The 18082-nt window shown below is 32.2% G+C and overlaps 2 protein-coding genes across 2 annotated transcripts; one reads left to right on the plus strand and one right to left on the minus strand.

Moving 5' to 3' along the window:
* Positions 1 to 665: 665 nt before the first annotated feature.
* Positions 666 to 9501, minus strand: LOC112719833 (protein TIC 40, chloroplastic). The gene is made up of 14 exons (XM_025770548.3): positions 9001 to 9501; positions 7758 to 7872; positions 7504 to 7561; positions 7381 to 7398; positions 5417 to 5726; positions 4849 to 4952; positions 4690 to 4753; positions 4140 to 4212; positions 3631 to 3671; positions 3358 to 3403; positions 2502 to 2596; positions 2162 to 2265; positions 2036 to 2083; positions 666 to 1268 (listed from the first exon to the last, which is right to left on the minus strand). The coding sequence occupies exons 1-14, from the start codon at positions 9218 to 9220 to the stop codon at positions 1212 to 1214; spliced, it is 1353 nt and encodes a 450-aa protein (XP_025626333.1). The 5' UTR covers positions 9221 to 9501; the 3' UTR covers positions 666 to 1211.
* A 5607-nt stretch (positions 9502 to 15108) lies between these two features.
* On the plus strand, positions 15109 to 18049 carry LOC112719834 (jasmonate-induced oxygenase 4). Its single transcript, XM_025770549.2, has 3 exons — positions 15109 to 15589; positions 16311 to 16739; positions 17572 to 18049. Exons 1-3 carry the CDS (start codon positions 15179 to 15181, stop codon positions 17818 to 17820), a joined length of 1089 nt encoding a protein of 362 aa, XP_025626334.1. The 5' UTR covers positions 15109 to 15178; the 3' UTR covers positions 17821 to 18049.
* The last annotated feature ends 33 nt before the right edge of the window (positions 18050 to 18082 follow it).

Here is an 18082-nt window from a genome sequence, read left to right on the forward strand (position 1 = left end):
CGTGGATGGTGCTTATGCTAGGCATTAGGATATTTCTTTTCTTTGTAAATTGAATGGTTCTGAATCTATTTTCTGATTTATCATGTTTTACGCATTTGGAGAGGGAATGAGGGTGAAGAGACGGAAGCTAATTGAATCAGTTTCCGTGATTCACGTTGCAATGATACTAGACGTATCTCCTCCTAATTTGAATATGGTGAAATATTTAATAACCAATATTTTTAAATCATAAATAAATAAAACTAATTACTATATTTATAATTAATTAAATTGTTCCATTTTTTGCTGATTTAGAGTTAGTTCCATATACTTTTCCTTTTTTTTTTTTTATAGTTTTCCCAAAGGATTCAACAGAAGACATCATATTTGGAAGTTGGAACATCACAACTTTAGCAGTTAGCACTTTCCGACCGGTTCACCGGTTCAAATCCGGTTTTTGAAATTTCCACTTTTGCTGTTTACCCGAATCATTTTCCTCAACGGTTCATGATTAAACCGGTTCAACCAGCCAATCCGAACAAGTTTTCAGAACCTTGGAAATTAGTATCTTGAGCTCTTGTTTCTTGCAATTTTATGATCGGAGAGCACCGAATCGTACTTCATCTATATAATCTCGCTTTATGAAAAAAAAAAAAAATCTACTTTACTGCTCTATGAATATATAATTTTCCCGGATCATGCATGGCCATCTTTTTTACTTAACCAAGTAAATGGCAATAGTTACAATCGTTACACGGTTTGTGTTGCATGCTTTATTTTGGGTATTTGACATTTTGCACTTAACCACTTACAGTACATAGTTCAATGACACGACAGCTTATGCTCATGAAAGATTTAACCTCAATTCTGATAGCTCAAGTTCAAGTTAGCTAGGCCTATCTAAGAACATAATTCCAAGTACATAAAAACCACACTGTAAATGCAATGCCTCAAAAAAAAAATTTAAATATACAATCTCAACTATTTCAGCAAAAAAGAAAGAGAGAAAATTCCAACTATGGGAAACGATTAGACCCAGGCCAGCCAGTTATTGTGTGTATGGTCACCATGAAGCTGAAAACCAGTGAGCTTGGTGCATGCAGTATGGATCAATCCATGAGCAAATGAGTGTTTGTAAAGTTCCTTGTGGTTAGACAGAGCTTATCTCATTGCTCATCTGAGAAGACATGAATGACAAACTTGACCAGCAAAACAACAATGCACAAATGAAATCAAAGTGGACTTGCTCCAGGGAACATTTCTGATATTTTATTGAACACGTCCATAATCTGTAAAGTCAAGAGGAAATAAATATGAACCAGAACTTTTCATAACCTTTTAGCAAAAGTTTAGGAAAAAAAAAAATTTCTGCTTGCAATCTAGTCCTGATTTTAAGATTTGAAAGTGAAAAATTCATCCTTTGTCATTTCCTTACAAAGCAAATTTGTCCCTTACCATTCAAAAGATCGGACAGGTTCATCATCCCGTACATGTATGATTTTGTGTGGAAGGATTAATCTATCACCCTTTCTGAATGGCGATATACAAATTTGTCATTTTTAAATCTTAGAGAAAAGGACAAATAGGTCCCTGACCTTTTGTCCCGCAGACATTTTCGTCCCTAACTATTGAAAAATACTTTTAAGTCCCCGACTTTCACAAAATTTGGACAGATCAGTCCCTGACGGAGACATTTGGACGGATCAGTATCTGACAGAGGCATTTGGACGGAGGGACTGATCCGTCCAAGTTTTGTGAAGGTCAGAGACTTAAAAGTATTTTTCAATGGTCAGGGACGAAAATGTCCACAGAACAAAAGATCAGGGACCTATTTGTCCTTTTCTCTAAATCTTAAGGAATGGTTTTGTCCATGTATTTTTTCCTCTAGGACAAGATTGAAGGTTTACTCTTTTTTTTTTTTAGTAAGTTGAAATAAGTAACTTCTGGAAAGAGTTTTGAGGGGGAAAAGAAACCATATCATATAATCACTTTTTCTCTTTTCTCTCTCCCCCCACCCCACCCCAAAAAAAAAAGTATTAGAAAAGTCTCAGCATACCTCCTTATCATTTTGATATTTAGTGATATTCATTGGATTCTGTGAACACTGCAAGCACAACAAAATGCATTCAGAGTTTTGATATGCAGATTTTAACGATAATGTACTTAAAATAAAAGAACATACATCCATGATTGCTGCTTGAACTCTCGGATTTTGAAATGCCCTCGCAACATCAGGAGTGGCCATAATCCTTGAAATGACTTCTTCTGGGCTAAGTCCAAGTTGATCTGATGATGGAAAGAAAAAATTGTAAAATGCTCAGAAAATTCATACTTGAGCATTACCAAATCTTAAAAGAAAAATAGTCTACAAATTGAACCAACATATGAACAATCTTTTGGGTCAATATTCAAGACAATGATTATGTTCAACTAATTAACAATATTTTCAAGAAAAAAAAATAACAATATTAAATAAGGGGGGAAAAAAGTGGAACTACATTAAAAAGCAATCAATTGCTTACCAAATTGTTGCTTAACTTCAGGACTGCTAATGTCAAAATTTTTCAAGGTGTCCATCATTCGACCGTCCCATTCAGTGCCTCCACCCATGTCGTTTCTGAAGTTACATATGAAGAAGAAATAGGAAGCATAAATGAAAATTTACAGATCACCCCAAAGAAGATTGTAAACTATTACACCAAGAAAATATGCATAGATTTATCTAACTGTAGCTGTGCACACAAGATTAAACTCACAAAGGTAATAGCACCATATGAATCCCAGCAATAGAGAATCTAAAATATAGATCAATCTATAAATAATAACAAGGAAAATGATGAAACTTAAGAGAACAAGCTACTCTACTACCTTCCTGGAGTTCATTGTCCAGGGAATTCTTATTTTATATTATGATTTCATTGACAATCATAAGAAGGCAATTCCCCTTTAAGATACCCATTTGTGCTACTATTTTACGATTAAGAAGCAACTGCCTTTTGTACATATTATACAATACATTACTGTACTTATTGTATTTTTTTTTTTTATTACCAATTATTGCATTTATTCGATGGATCGACAAACCACGAAACCCTCTTTTTTTCCTATCTCTATCCGAAAGTCTACTTTCTTTAGCCACAGGTTAGATTGATGGTTCTTGTACAAATGCGGAAGGAAGATAATCATTTCCTTCAGGATAACCATTTTTCAAAACCCAAAATAGGAGCTTTCTATTTTCTAATTCGTAAAGGTAAAAAAAAAAAAAAGAGCATTGATTTCAGTTAGTTGATCAAATTCACCAAGCGAAGACAAGGTGATCTAGGTAATGGGAACATTGGTGGAACAAAACACACTGCAGAAAGGGTATCAAGAACTAACAGCATTTCTTCGAGTTGTTGACGGTACTGTGGATTCTGCAACATCCCTGTCAAAAGCGCAAAAATACAGCAATTATAACCCATTGGCCAATCATATTAAGATGTGATATAAGAATTAGTAAGTCTATTTAACAAGGAAAACGTGATTTTTGGTCCAAAGACTATTTTAAACCAATATATACAAAAGGGAACAGTCAGCATTGTGGTTTCAAATGATTTATTAGCACTGCACAGAACCCAAAAGACAAAAAACTTGTCAAGCATAGAGAGTTACATTTGAAAGTAGTAGGGTTCCTCATCTCCTCGGGCAAATATCTGCAACAGTACCGAAAAGTAAAATTAAAACTTTCTGGGTAAGGGGCAAACAATATACAAAAGCAAACAAATGATATCTGTAACTTTTCATCAAGCAACTAACAATGCAAACAGACATATCTACTCATCTAGGTTCAGCATAAGGCATGGAGAAATGAGCTAGCTCTAAAGAACAGTCACAACTAAAAAACATAGCAGCTAACCTTTTAACACTTTATTTTGAGGATAAAGGGAAGTTTATAAGGAAAAAGGATAAGAAAAGAATGCAAAGGCAGAGGCTTCCCCTAAAACACTCAGCAAATACGAAAAAACTGAGATATTAACCACTTTGATCATTTAGTTACTTTTCAAATTAATATAGAATAAGGATCTGCTTAAAGTTATCCATATTCAAACCATCACAGCCAAAATAAAATTTTTAATAGAAATGCAAAAGACAACCATCTAGATGAAAGGAACTAATATTACGGATAAACCATCTTCTGCACTGTTGGGTCTTCCATCATTTTCTCCAAGGCTTCCACTGATAAGACTGATTTTCCTATCCAAAGAAAAACAAGTGCATATTTAGAACTCAGCAATTAAGACAAACAACAAATATTTTGAAATAACAAACAAGGTTAAATAACATTCATTCCAACCGGTAAAAACATGATTAGGAAACAATGGTTATTGGAACAAGAACTATGTATATTTAATCTATGACATTGTTTCAACCAAAGCACTGAATATATAATTGTGTCAAAAGTCAAATAATATTTGAGAAGAAAGGCTTCATTAGCAAAGTGCAAAGTACAAAGACAAGTGAATTACCCTTAGCCATCATTAAAACAACAAATGAAAGCAAGATCAATGAGTATGTGCAATCATTACAACACCAAGAACAAATTTCGATTTGACAGGACTTGTCTAAACATTTCCTTGAAATTGAGGCTTGATTAGATGTATTACGTTACAAAGTGTTGAAAGCAATAAAACATAATTGTAATAGTTTCAATTTGAACTGAATCTTACGTACGTGTAGATTGAGAACCAGGTGAATCACCAAAACCTTGGTTAGAAGGAGCTCCATTTTGAGAAACCTTCAACAAATGTTCATAATTTTACATATTACGTATTAGGAATAAATACAAACCATTAAACTCTTTTAGCAAAACTTGCATCTTAAATTACTCACCTCATCTGGAACCCGGGCTTCCTTGGATGAACTTGCTTCATCATCATTGTAGGTTTCAAATGGGCTCTTCTGAACAGTTTCCTCAGGAGAAACATCTACAAAAGCTGTAATGTAAAATTTATTAGGAAATTTCAGCATGAAAAGTATCAAATTTTTATGCAAATATAGAAACTATGAACATCGAAGATCATCTCTCTACTTATAAAGATAGTCTTCAAGTTTTCATATTAACTATATAAAATGTACCCTGAGATTTCAAAACACCTATATCTATATGAATAATTTTATATTGAAAGATAAATGTAAAGTAATTTAAAACTAAATTTGTTTATATAGAAAGAATTTCAAAATGATCAGGATGGCCTTCTATGTCTAATTTCCTCTTCTCTTTTTTTTTTTTTTCACTTTCTAGTTCTTAACATTGAACAAAGTTCTATATTATATTATTTGTTGCATGCACTTTGTAGTTCATATTAGTCATTTGCTATTGCATATCTCAATAAATTTCACAAGAAGCATGTCTCAATCAACAATAAGGAAATCGGAGAGCTAAGATGTTGTATCTTACCCATTTTTTTGGGTTCATTCTTTGCTTCCTCTTCATCTTTGACATTGGTGGTAGCAGGTGCTTCTACTTTTGTTGCAGATACATCTACTGTAACAGAAGACCGAGATGAACTGTGTGTGGAAGGTGACCTAGATTGAGTACCTTCAGAACCAGCAGATGAAGTAGGTCCTGATGCTGCTGGTGCTGAAGGCACTGGAAAAGGAAAAGGAGATCCAGCAGAAAATGCAGAACTGCCAAATTGGTTGTTTTGTGAATTTGTCTGGCCCATGCTGCCCATCATGGTCTTGAAAGCTTGTTGCATTGCATATTTCTGGAGGATTGAAATGTCAATGTCACGAGCAAAAGTTGACAAAAAACCCCAGTCAAAACCCATGAAACATAGGCTTAGTCAGCTTCTAATATACTTCCTATTTCCATGAAAAAGTCATCATTTGTCATTTGTGCATATCTACGAGGCATTAACTAATTTTACTTTTTTCAGCTTCACCCTTATATTTACTACTCCAATTAAATATAGCAATTGTAATCTTATGAAAAGAGAGAGTAATACAGTCAGTATAAATATATTTTCTACAATTGAGCTAATTTAATGTTTCTCGATTCTTGTACGACATTCTTTCAAAGACACTTATTCATGTACGCAAGGAGTAACCGCCACAAAAATATAACAAATAAAAGCTGACATAATAAACAAAACACACGCACTCAAAATATTGTACACCATATGGGATCCAGTAAAAAAGAATGAATGACAAACAACGCAAATATTGAAAATAGGTATACTGTTGATTAAAACTGGTATATACTGTACAATTTAAGCATATGCAAATATCTCAATCTCTAAAATTCAAGACAAAAGAATGTTGCTCATCTAAACTAGCATTGTGTTCCTTCTACAGTTGAAGGAGATAGATGATCTTCATTTTATCTTGCTCTTAAAATTTGATACATTATGTTTTGGGGATCAATATTTTTAGAAGCGAATACAAAATGTGCATGGATAATCTCCCTAGATCTATCTTTTTAGCCTTTTAACTGCACTATACTTTCACAAGAACTGCATCATAAAGAGTAATCTAGAGAAGGTGAACCGTAGCAATGAAAATTGTTAGGTAGGATTTTAAACAATTAGTTAACCATGAAGCACACATAAATAACACATCAAATGGATTTATCAAATTATTCACCCAAACTTCGATAATCATTTCTTATTAGTAAAGGTGCAAATACCTATTTAGATTAGTTTTGCAAGCAGCCTGCAATCATATCTTGAAGAAGGAACCAGGTAAAAGTACCACGAGAAGGCTCAAGTAATGCTACTTCACAAAGGATCAGACACATCCATGATTCCCAATATATGAGTAACTAGAGTATCATAATTTATCATCTTTTGGAGTGCAACGAATCCATAGTATTCATTTAATATCTTTCAAGTTAGGCTTACACCTTATGCGATCAAAGACCAAAGAAGAGGAGATCATTTCTTTCTTTTTTTTTTTTTTCTTTTCTTGGTTTTCACATTGGCCTCTTATCCTCCTGTCTTAGAAATTCTCTTCTTTTCTAATGAAATTGCTTTTTTATCTATCTGAAGTTTCCTTTTTGGTATAAGGAAGGTATTCCAAAAGTTACTTTTTGGTGACTATGAATAAGATCTAAGCTATTGTTGAGAATGTTGGACTAAGATAGGAGAGCCAGAAAATAAAGACTGAAAATTTACGGCTATATTTTTCTAACTGAATATATTGTGATAGAAATGAAGATCAACTATCCCTATTTAACTGAATATAATAGTCCAAACCCTAACCCTAATCCTAATCAAATAAGGAAATAATAGCAAATATCAAAATTAATCCTAGAAAATCATATATATAGTAAATCTCTTTTATATCTTACACCGATTACCACAATGGAATTGAAAGAACGCACCCAATCAAACCCATGCGTTGCAATAAAGGGGCACTCACCTTTAATCTTCCAACTCCCTGGAAAGACAATTTATTAAACATACAGAAAAAAATGTTAAAATAAATTAATTAATAAAAGGACTAATTATTTATGTAGAAAACAGTTGTGGATATGGTTCTCACCCATGAAAACAGCGCAGATAGCCCAACACCAACACTAATCCAGAAGAGAGGGGACCCTCTATAGCAAATAAATAAATAACAATCTTTAAGCACAAGATACAAGTAAATTGAAAACAACACCAAAGAACTCATCCAAATGTCTCTGATACCTTAACAAAATATTTTCCCCAATAAAGACCAGCAAAAGAATTATGAGATCGGACAAATAATCAATGCAAAATTAAGACAAGAAAGGGAAATCTGTTAAAGATTACATGGTTGAAGAAGGAGGTGGTGATATTTGTGGGTTAAATCCAACTGATGATGTTGTTTCTTGACCACTCGAAGAAGAGATGCTAGCAAAACGTTTCAGGATCAGCTTCTCCTGCACTGTATACCAAATTTGATACTTAGGTCCAGTTTGGGTAAACAACTTAATTAAGTTACTTTTGAAGAAATAGCTTAAATAATAAATGCTTATATTAAAAGTAGTTTATAAATAAGTTATTTTGTGTTTGGTTTTTTAGTTCTAAAAGTACTTATTTTAAGAGAAAAATGATAAAAAGATTTTTATTATGAGAGAAGTCATTTTTTTTTAACTTCTTCTTAAGCACCAAAATAACTTTTTAGAAAGTTACAATTTTATTTTGAAAATTGTACCAGACATTAATATTACACATTTTCATAAGTTAAAAGTTAAAAAAAGTCATTTATAAACCTATCCAAACGGACCCTTATACCAACATCGATATATATTCAACTTGTACAGAAAATAGTCATTGACAACATACAATAAGGGGATCAATTTAGATGACAAACACATTGCCAAGATGGAAATTATATTCAATGCACTTTTCCTCCAAACTTGGATAAACAACAGAATTGCATCAAAATCAATCAACCTTGTGCACAAACTAAGTTATTCAAAAGTCACATTCCGCCCCCCTTCCAATTTCCAAAAACAATTGGTGCCTACCACCAAGCATATCTAACCGGGGAAAAAAATAACTCTGAATTATGAACAATTATTAAACCCTTGAAATCTCAACATATCTCAATATAAAGGCCTATCCTCACTAGCATTCACTATGCACATCCAGTTCACAACACAGCAATAGCATCAATGTAAACTATGACTACCACTTCAGCTTCAAGTCTACAAACTTTATAAGGCTCCAGCATACCCCATCACCTATTTCTTATTCTTCAATACTAATCATAAAAAATATAGACGTGGTAATCTAATAATAATAATAATAATAATAATAATAATAATAACAATAAATACATAAATTTGTGCATATATTTTGACAGGATTCTAATAAAAAGTCAAATAATAAAATTTCTGTTTTTATTTTGATTCAAACATACTATTATCCCATAAGCTTATCCAATTACATTCATTATATGTATCACAAAACCCAAACAATATAATTATATATACAAGAGAATAATCAACTAATCAAGCAAAAAGAACGCAGTTAATTAAAATTAAAATATCAATACAAATATAAATACCAGATTTCTGGTTTTGAGTTGGTTCAGCTTGAGCCCTAGTAGCATTAGAGTGAGAAAGAGCATAAACACGGTATCTGGAATTCTGAGGAGCAATGAAAACCCTCCCAATAGAGAAGTGCTTTCTGTTGAAAACGTCTCTGGCTTTAGCATCTCTTGCACCAAAATGCCCCAAAAGCAATGGTTTTTGGGAAGAAACAAGGGCTAAATTAAGGTTCTCCATTCTCTCTTTGAATTCCAAGCTGTGAAATTGGAATCCAAAAATTGAAAAACAGAGAAATTAATGAGAGATGAGAACAATATGATGTATTGAAATGGAAAAGGTGAATTTTGGAAGATTCTGTGGGAAAGTTGCGAACTTTAGAGAGTTCAGTATGTGGGGATTTCTACAGAGAAGTGATTGGGGAAGAGAAACAAAGCGGCTTATAGTGAGAGAGTGTTTTGGGTTTTGGGTTTGTAGGGATAAAAACCTTGGACTTTTTTACAAATATTAAAAATTTTAAATTGTTGAGGTACTTGTCAATGGAATATACTTTACTTTTTTTAAAAAAAATAAAAATAAAAAATAATTTGTTCTTGGTAGTTGCTGCCTTGCTGGCTGGTGCACTAAATAATTTTACTATTTTTTTATATACTGTATTAAAAGTTATCCTATAAATTTAAGAATTTAGATTTTTTAAAATTTGAATTTTATTTTTGAGAATAAAATGTAATCTTTTATCTTTTATTTTATAGATAGGATTAAGAATAAATATAAAAAAAATTATTCAAAAATAGAATATCACATTTTATTTTCTAAAGTACAAATTTAAAATTTAAAGAATTCAAATTCTAAATTTAGGAAGTTGAGTTTTATAAAAATAAAATAAAATTAGGTTGAGCTTAGGTTTGAGTTTGACTAATTCCAAGCTAACCTTATCTGCACACCTTCCTAACTAATAGTGCATGTGCATCTAATGTTAAACAAATATTTTAAATAATTAGTTAGAGTTTCACTTATTTCTTAAAGTATTTTTAAAAATATAAACATATTAAGTTTATGTTTAGTAACTCGAAAAATTTGTGTACTTGTATTTGTAGTTAAAACTTAAAAGTTGAGAATATTTTTAAAGTATTTAGAGAAATATTTTTTAAAATTAATTGTGTTTACCAAAATAAAAAAATTTAAAATAAATTTATAATAAATATCAAAATGTATCATTTTATTTATGTCTATTATGGTAATTATTATTATTTGTAAAAAAAATTAATTTATCAAGTAATTATTTTAAAAAATTATTTTAAAAATCAATTTATATAAGTATTTTTAAATAATAAAAGATTTACTAGAATAATTCTTATTAAACCGATAAAAACTAAACTCTATTTTCATACTTTATTGAGTAAAATATAAATTTTTTAAAAAATTAACTGTCAAAATATATTTGATATAATTTAAAAAAATTTAGAATAAAATTAAAATAAAATAAAACTTAAAATATTTTTAACATATTTAACAAACTTTAAGACACCAAAAAAAATATTTAACAAACTTTAACAATAAGAATTATTCTCTATATCCCAACAATTTTATCATCAAAGTATATCTAAATAATCATCAAAGTATATCTAAATAATTTAGGCTGGGTTTGGTAAAGCTTTTACTTTTTAAAAGTAGCTTATGAAAGCTGTCTTTTAAAAGATAGCTTTTTAAAAGCTGCAGCACTTGAGTTTGGTAAAATCAAATTAAAAATGACTTTTAATAAGTACAAGCACCACAATTGTGTTTGGTAAAACAGCTTTTAAAAGTGAAAAAAATTATAATAAACATGTTTATAACAAAAAATAATTTCTTTTTTCAAATTTTTTAAAAATTTATATAATATTTTAAAATAAAATAATGTTAAAATAAAAAATTCATAATAAACATAAATATAATAAATAAATTCTTTTATTTTTTAACTTTAAAATTTTATATAAGTATCATAAAAATTTATTTTATCCTAAACATCATTATTAAAAATACTAAATTAACATATTTAGTATTTATTTTACTATATAAGTATCATAATAATTAACATATTTACTTGATTTATTCTCTGTACTAATATAAATAAACTTATCATTAGTCAATAATAAAATTTGTATGTAATCTAATGTTAGTACTGGGTACGTTTATTACCCATCTATATATATTGGCTCATCTTTATAGATCACAAAAAATAGGACACTTATCTCAAATAAACTACTCTTATAATTATATATCTATATTTACATATGTATATACATGTTGTTATTATAATTTTGACTAATGTTCATAGAAAGAAAATTTTATGATTGATTTTCATAAACCAGATCAACCTCTTCCCGTTTCAAAGAACAGAGAAAAACAAACATAATAGATCTACTGAAAAAATACAAAATTAACGCAAAAAAAATTAACATAAATAAATAGAAGTTCATACCTAATATGTGATAGAGATGTATTTGTATTGAAATTTGTGAAGATTAGGTTGAAAAATAAAAAATATATGAAGATTGTGTTAGAATTTGTGAAGGTTAGGATGAAAAGTTAGAAATATACGAGGATTTTAATGACAATATAATTGCGGGAAATACATGCGAAAAAATGAAAAAAATTTGGTAAGCATAAGCCAGCTTTGAAAAGCTCCCTCCTAGGTGCTTTCAAAAGCACCCCTAACTTTTAAAAGCCGTAAGCACAAGCACTTGGACTTTTTAATTTACCAAACGCAAAATGACGTGCTTGTGCTTTTGAAAAGCACAAGCACCTCTTATAAAAGCTTTACCAAACCCAGCCTTAGCCTTAGAGGCACGCACTTCTTCTTCTCTTCCTGTGTTTCTTCTTCTCTTCCCACGTTTCTTTTTCTCCTTCTCATTCTTCTTATTTCAAATTTCACGTACGCGTGGAGCTTCTTCTTCTTCTCACGTACGTTTACGCACGGAGAGTCTTTTTCTTCGCGTTCCTCCTCCTCCTCATTCTCCTCTATTTTTTGTTTTCTTCTTATCGTCATTTTTTTGTTGTTGTTGCTGCTGTATTTTTTTCCTCCTTCTCTCCATGGTGAAAAAACAGTAGAAGGTGAGGAAGAAGAGTTTTGAATTGTGTAGAACATAAATAATTTCAGTTCATTCTAAATATAATTTCAGTTTATTTCTGAATATAATTTCGATTCATTTATGAGTGAATTATTTTGTTATGATTCTTCTTGTTTCACTATCTTAAAGAGGAATAGAACCAAGAAAAAGAAAAGAAAAATTAAACAAAAAAGAAGAAATAAGAAGAAAAAATTCCTCAAAACTTCTTATCATGTTCTTCTTTTCTTCTTTTGTTCATCTAATCAAATAAAGAAGAAGAAACACATAATGCTGCAAAATTCACTTGATGGATTTGGATGTGTTTTTGTTAATGATTCAATTTTGTTTGTGTGTTTATTTTCGAATTAAGTTTGTGTATCGCAATCATTAAGTAAGTTCGATTTATTCTGGATTTAAATAAGGTGCATTTAGTCTGTACTTGTTTTGAAACGAGTTTATATTCTGAATTTAATTTTCAGTTTATTCTAAATATAATTTCAGTTCATTTCTGTTCTACACAATTCAAAACTTTTCTTCCGCAACTTCTACTACTTCTTCACCATAGAGAAGAAAAAAGAAAAAAAAAAAACAGCAACAACAACAAAAGAAAGGCGAAGAAAAATAAGCTCCATGCATAAACGAGTATGAGAAGAAGAAGAAGGAGGAGCGAGCGTGAGAAGAAGAAACGAGCGTGAGACGAAAGAGAAGAAGAAGAAGCAACAACGCATGTAATCACGCTCTTTTAATGATGGTAATTTTTTTTGTTTTAGACCTACTTAAATAAATTTAGATGAAAATATACTTAAATGTATAACAATCTTGTAACAACAAAAATTATATTTATTCTAATTTATTTTTTTTAAATGTAAAAAATAAAAAAGAATATTTTAATATTTAAAAATTAAAAGAATAATTTATAATTTTTTATCATTATTAAAAAAAACATAGGGAGTAGCAACAGTGTTAATTAATATTAAGACTTATGGGTTAAATAGAATTTATCCATTTGCGTTAACGAATAATAACTCAAATGAGATAGATTTTTCGTATTTAGTTAGAGGTAGTGGGTTTTAGTCTCCTTCTTTATTTAAAAAAAAAAAGAGTATATACCCATTTTGGTCCTTAAAGAATTTCAAATCAGACATTTTAATCTCAAACTAAAATTAATTACTCGATTGGTCCCTAACAATTAATTTTGTCAATCACTTAAGTCCTTGACTCCGTCAACTCTAACGGAAGACAAAATGGTCCCTGAAAAATCTAACATGGGACAAAATGATCCCTGACAACTCTAACAAGGGACAAAATGATCCCTGACTCCTTTATTCAAAAACGACACTGTTCTTTCCCAATTTTCATCATATCTCGCATAACCCTAACATTCATACTCTCCTTCTTCACCTTCACAGTCTTTTTTTTCATCTTTTCCTTCCTCCTCTTTAGCTCCAAGATTAAGCTATGGTGTAATTGTCACACGTGTCTCACCTACCTCAACATGTCATGGACTACACACTTCCTAAATCTTTGTGATTGGTACATCCACCTCCTCTGCACTTCATCCACCAAAAGCATCCACTTCCACGCCTTTGATAACATCACCTCCAATCCCAACAACGTCGACGACATCCTCAAAACCAAGTTCCACAACTATTCCAAGGGTATGCCTTTCTCCACTCTCCGGCAAGAAATATAGATTGTTGGACATTAGGACATCATGAGAAGATTCTCCTTCGACATCATATGCAAATTCTCATTTGAAATAGACACCGAGTACTTCATTCCTTCTCTTTCGAAGTCTTAACAAATGACTTGTTGTCTGGATTCATGGGATCCATCGAAGATGACAACTAGTTGAGAGACATAGGCATTAGTTTCCTGAGTATAAATTGGTTGAGAACAAGTTGAGAAATTTTTTTCTTTTTTTTAGATAATTACATCTCCACCCAATTCCAAACAAAGTGGGCGTAGTTCCAAAAAATAGTAACAAAAACAGAGCAATAACTACAAAGAAAACATAAAAACTAGCATAAAACAACAAACAGGGAGCAAAAGAATATAATGATTTTAGCTCCTTCAAAGACATTTCAAGATGAACCCGATCAGTTATACAACATCAAATCATGATCATTCTCCTTCCAACTTTTACTCTGCAGAATTATTGGCCTTTTTCATAGATCAGTAAATCATGCATCAAAGATCAACTTCATATGTCTTCTTATTCACCTTAGACTTGATATTTGCACTCATAAGTATATCAATTACTCATATATTATCGATCTTGACACCATCGATTTGTGCATTCTACAACTTCCTCCTTTAACTTCTCTAATACCAACACTCCATTATTAAAAACAATGTTATTTCTACATCTCCATGTGCACCATATTACAGAAAAAAATAACACCATCCACACTTCTTTCATATCTTTTCTTATCTTTCTATCCATCTACACCTCAAAGCATTCTTTGGTGGTTCCTGGCCAAACCCAAATCACACTCCAATCCACCAAGATTGATCCCCACAACTTCCATATACGATCACATGAAAAAACAAGTGATGTACCGTCTCCAATCTATCCTTACATAAGACACAAAAGGATTCCGCTTCTGGTACAATCTTAAACTTACATAATCTATATTTAGTATTCAATTTTTCTAAAATTACAAACAACATCAGCAACTCAACCCCTGGAGGATTTTTTTTTCTTGTGGACATTAAATTTATAGAGTGTGCATTGTATAGTTTGAAGTTACAGTATTAGACTATTAGTTTTATGCGAGATATGATAGAAATTGGGAGAGAACAGTGTCGTTTTCGAACAGAGGAGATCGGGAACTATTTTGTCCCCTGTTAGAGTTGTCAGGGACTATTTTATCCTCCGTTAGAATTAACGGAATAACCGAATAAAGGACTTAAGTGATTGACGAAATTAATTGTTAGGGACCAATCGAATAATTAATTTTAGTTAGGACTAAAGTGTCCTGTTTAAAATTTTTTGAGGACAAAAATGGTATATACTCAAAAAAAAAAATTATCCATTTGCCACCTTTGTCGTCCAATTCGTTCTTCTTTCGTCTTTCGTCTTTCGTATGTGAATGCGATCCAAAAAATGGAAGTAGCAGAGGGCGAAGAAGCAGTAAGAAGAGTTCAATCCCTCACACAATCGGGTCTCTCTCAAGTCCCACCCCAATACATCCAACCTCCTCAAACCCGACCCGTTCTCCCCTCTCACCCGCCCCAAACACAACACATTCCCATCATCGATTTATCCGGCTTCGACCCGACCCGCATACAATCAACCCGCGTTTCCATTGCACGCGCCTGTCGCGACTGGGGCGCCTTCCACGTCATCAACCACGGCGTCCCTACCTCCCTCCTCCACCACATCCGCCATGCTGGTCTCTCATTCTTCAACGATCTCTCCATGCCGGACAAGCTCCGTTACTGCTGCTCCCCCGGCGCCGCCGCGTCGGAGGGTTACGGCAGCCGCATGCTCGTCAACCACGATGACGCCGATCAGGTTAGAACCATATTTTGATGCTTTCTAATTTTTTATTTAAAACCTGCGTATATGTTTGAGAGAATAGTGTAATTTAGCTTCCGTTTTATTTAGGAACAATATGATAATAAGTATTGAACCCTAGATCACTTGATTCTACAGGGAATGGATCCTCTCAATATTTTCTTATCAATTGTTTGATCAAGTATGATCTCTCGCCATATACTCTTTTAAGTGGGATCAAGACCAGATATTGAATTGTGAGTGATCACACTTACAAAACAATTGAGGGAAAAAATTAAGAGGATCGACTCTCAATATGTTCTAAGAGCTTGATTTTGATGTGTTGAGTTTTACAAAGTCTTCCAATCACATCAATGCAATTAATTTCGCTGATATGTCTATATATAATTGGATGCACGGTCAAAATTGTTTTAACATTGCATCAAAATTAAATTCTATGTTCTAACAGTATACTATGTATCAAGCTGATATCAGAACTTGCAAATGAAGAGTGAAAACTGAAGGTAGAGAAAGAGAATTTGAAGAAATTATCAAACTGATGTTAGCTTGTGTACAAAGTCTCATAAGCTGGAAAATCTATTAGGAGCGAGTAGGCTTAGCTACCTTGAGTTCACTGTTAACTAATTATTGTTAACTACCATCTAGCTAACATTTTGAATAATACCTTATAGGTACATGAATGGTTTTATATCTAAGTATCTAATGCTACCTAATGCAGGTGCTCGATTGGAGGGACTACTTTGACCACCACACATTTCCTCTCTCTCGTCGGAATCCAAATAAGTGGCCGGAGTTTCCATCCGGTTACAGGGAGACAGTTGCGAAGTACGGGGATGAGATGAAGAATTTGGCGCAAAAGTTAATGGCTTTGATTTCAGAGAGCCTTGGGTTGAGACCATCGTGTATTGAGGATGCTGCGGGTGAGCTGTACCAGAACATTACCATAAGCTATTACCCTCCATGCCCACAACCAGAACTTACCCTTGGGTTGCAATCGCACTCTGATATGGGTTTCATTACGCTCTTGATCCAAGACCAAGTGGGTGGACTCCAAGCTCTCAAGAATTGTTGTGGTGATAGCGAGAGTTGGGTCACTGTGGAGCCTTTGGAAGATGCTATTCTTGTTATCTTGGGTGACCAAACTGAGGTAACAAAACAACTCTCTATAGGAATACTTCATAGCTTAGTGCTATTTAGCTAAAATCTTTTGCTAGAGTGCTAGAATTTGTTAAGATAATAACTAATTGTTTTGGCAAAAATTCGGATGCTGCTCTTCATTCCTTTTCTTTCATATATATAGATATGTGATTCAACATTCAATTTGTGTAGAATAGTGTGGCTAATGACAAAATTGCATCAATATGACTCTAAGATTGAATAGAATGTCCAATAGATGATCATCAGGTAGACACTACCTATCTAATAATATCTCTCTTCTTTAGTTTCTTGCATGTTCTAGGAAATGGGTATGTACTTCTTAGCATGTGTGCATTATGACATAGATATTTTAAACTGAGGTTAGGGGTCTGGAAACTGTTTTGTGTTGAATCTATTACGAATAACTTGTTTGACAAAACTAAAGTTAGGTTGCTTGGGTTGCTGCCTTGCTGGTGAAGATGTTTTTGGGTCATAAATCTTGGTATGAATAAAATTATAGAAGTGAAAAAAGGTGGCTTTTTCATTTGGTAAAACTACGGTTGACAAACTATCATGAATATTGAGTTTAGATGATGTATTTTTCATTCACAATTTACAATTTTGATTGTGTTATATTCTTCTTGAAATCATAACATTGTATGATATTCCATCTTCTACAATGTGACATCTTAATAGTGGATTCTTATGATATGTGTGATTTATCTATGTTCTCTTGATAAATCATTCACTTGTGAAATTAAGGCTGTGGAAAATGCTGGTTAGTTTCAATAAGAAAATATAAATTTGGCGCAACCTGCCTAATATAAAATTCTCTGTTCCAGATCATAACAAATGGGAAGTACAAGAGCTGCGTGCATAGGGCAATTACAAATCCTGATCGCGCAAGACTATCAGTGGCAACATTTCATGATCCAGCGAAGACGGTTAGGATCTCCCCAGCTTCTGAACTGATAGATGAATCATCGCCAGCCAAATACCGGGGTATTGTTTATGGAGACTATGTAAAATCATGGTATACCAAAGGCCCTGAAGGAAAAAGAAACATTGATGCTCTTCTGCTTGAATCTTAGCTTCTTGTGTTTTCTCCTTAGCCTTGTGGCTCAACTTTGTTTGATTTTAGCTTTGTATCTTCTGGACAAAAAGAAGTAAAATTATTCATGAAGAGGTCTAATATAGACATCCTTGTATTTATGGATGTTGGAAATTGGAATCAAACCGAAATTGAGTAACACGAATTTGTGAATTTGAATAATAAAGTATAGGAGAGTAATTTTGCCACTCTCAAAATTGATGATGTCATTCCTTTTTATATGATTTTTTCAACTGATTCTT

The sequence above is a fragment of the Arachis hypogaea genome, chromosome 11 (genome assembly GCF_003086295.3).
Source record: "Arachis hypogaea cultivar Tifrunner chromosome 11, arahy.Tifrunner.gnm2.J5K5, whole genome shotgun sequence".
Taxonomy (NCBI): Eukaryota; Viridiplantae; Streptophyta; class Magnoliopsida; order Fabales; family Fabaceae; genus Arachis; species Arachis hypogaea.

Bases quoted from the DNA above. Each gene is read 5' to 3' on its own strand.
- LOC112719833 (XM_025770548.3), bottom strand. From the start codon at position 9,220: ATGGAGAACCTTAATTTAGCCCTTGTTTCTTCCCAAAAACCATTGCTT. The intron at 2,597-3,357 runs GTTAGTTCTTGA...ATGTAACTTCAG, and splicing joins CAACAACTCGAAGAAATGCT to AAACGACATGGGTGGAGGCA. The intron at 2,266-2,501 runs GTAAGCAATTGA...TTCCATCATCAG, and splicing joins TGAAGTTAAGCAACAATTTG to ATCAACTTGGACTTAGCCCA.
- LOC112719834 (XM_025770549.2), top strand. From the start codon at position 15,179: ATGGAAGTAGCAGAGGGCGAAGAAGCAGTAAGAAGAGTTCAATCCCTC. The intron at 15,590-16,310 runs GTTAGAACCATA...TACCTAATGCAG, and splicing joins ACCACGATGACGCCGATCAG to GTGCTCGATTGGAGGGACTA. The intron at 16,740-17,571 runs GTAACAAAACAA...TCTCTGTTCCAG, and splicing joins TCTTGGGTGACCAAACTGAG to ATCATAACAAATGGGAAGTA.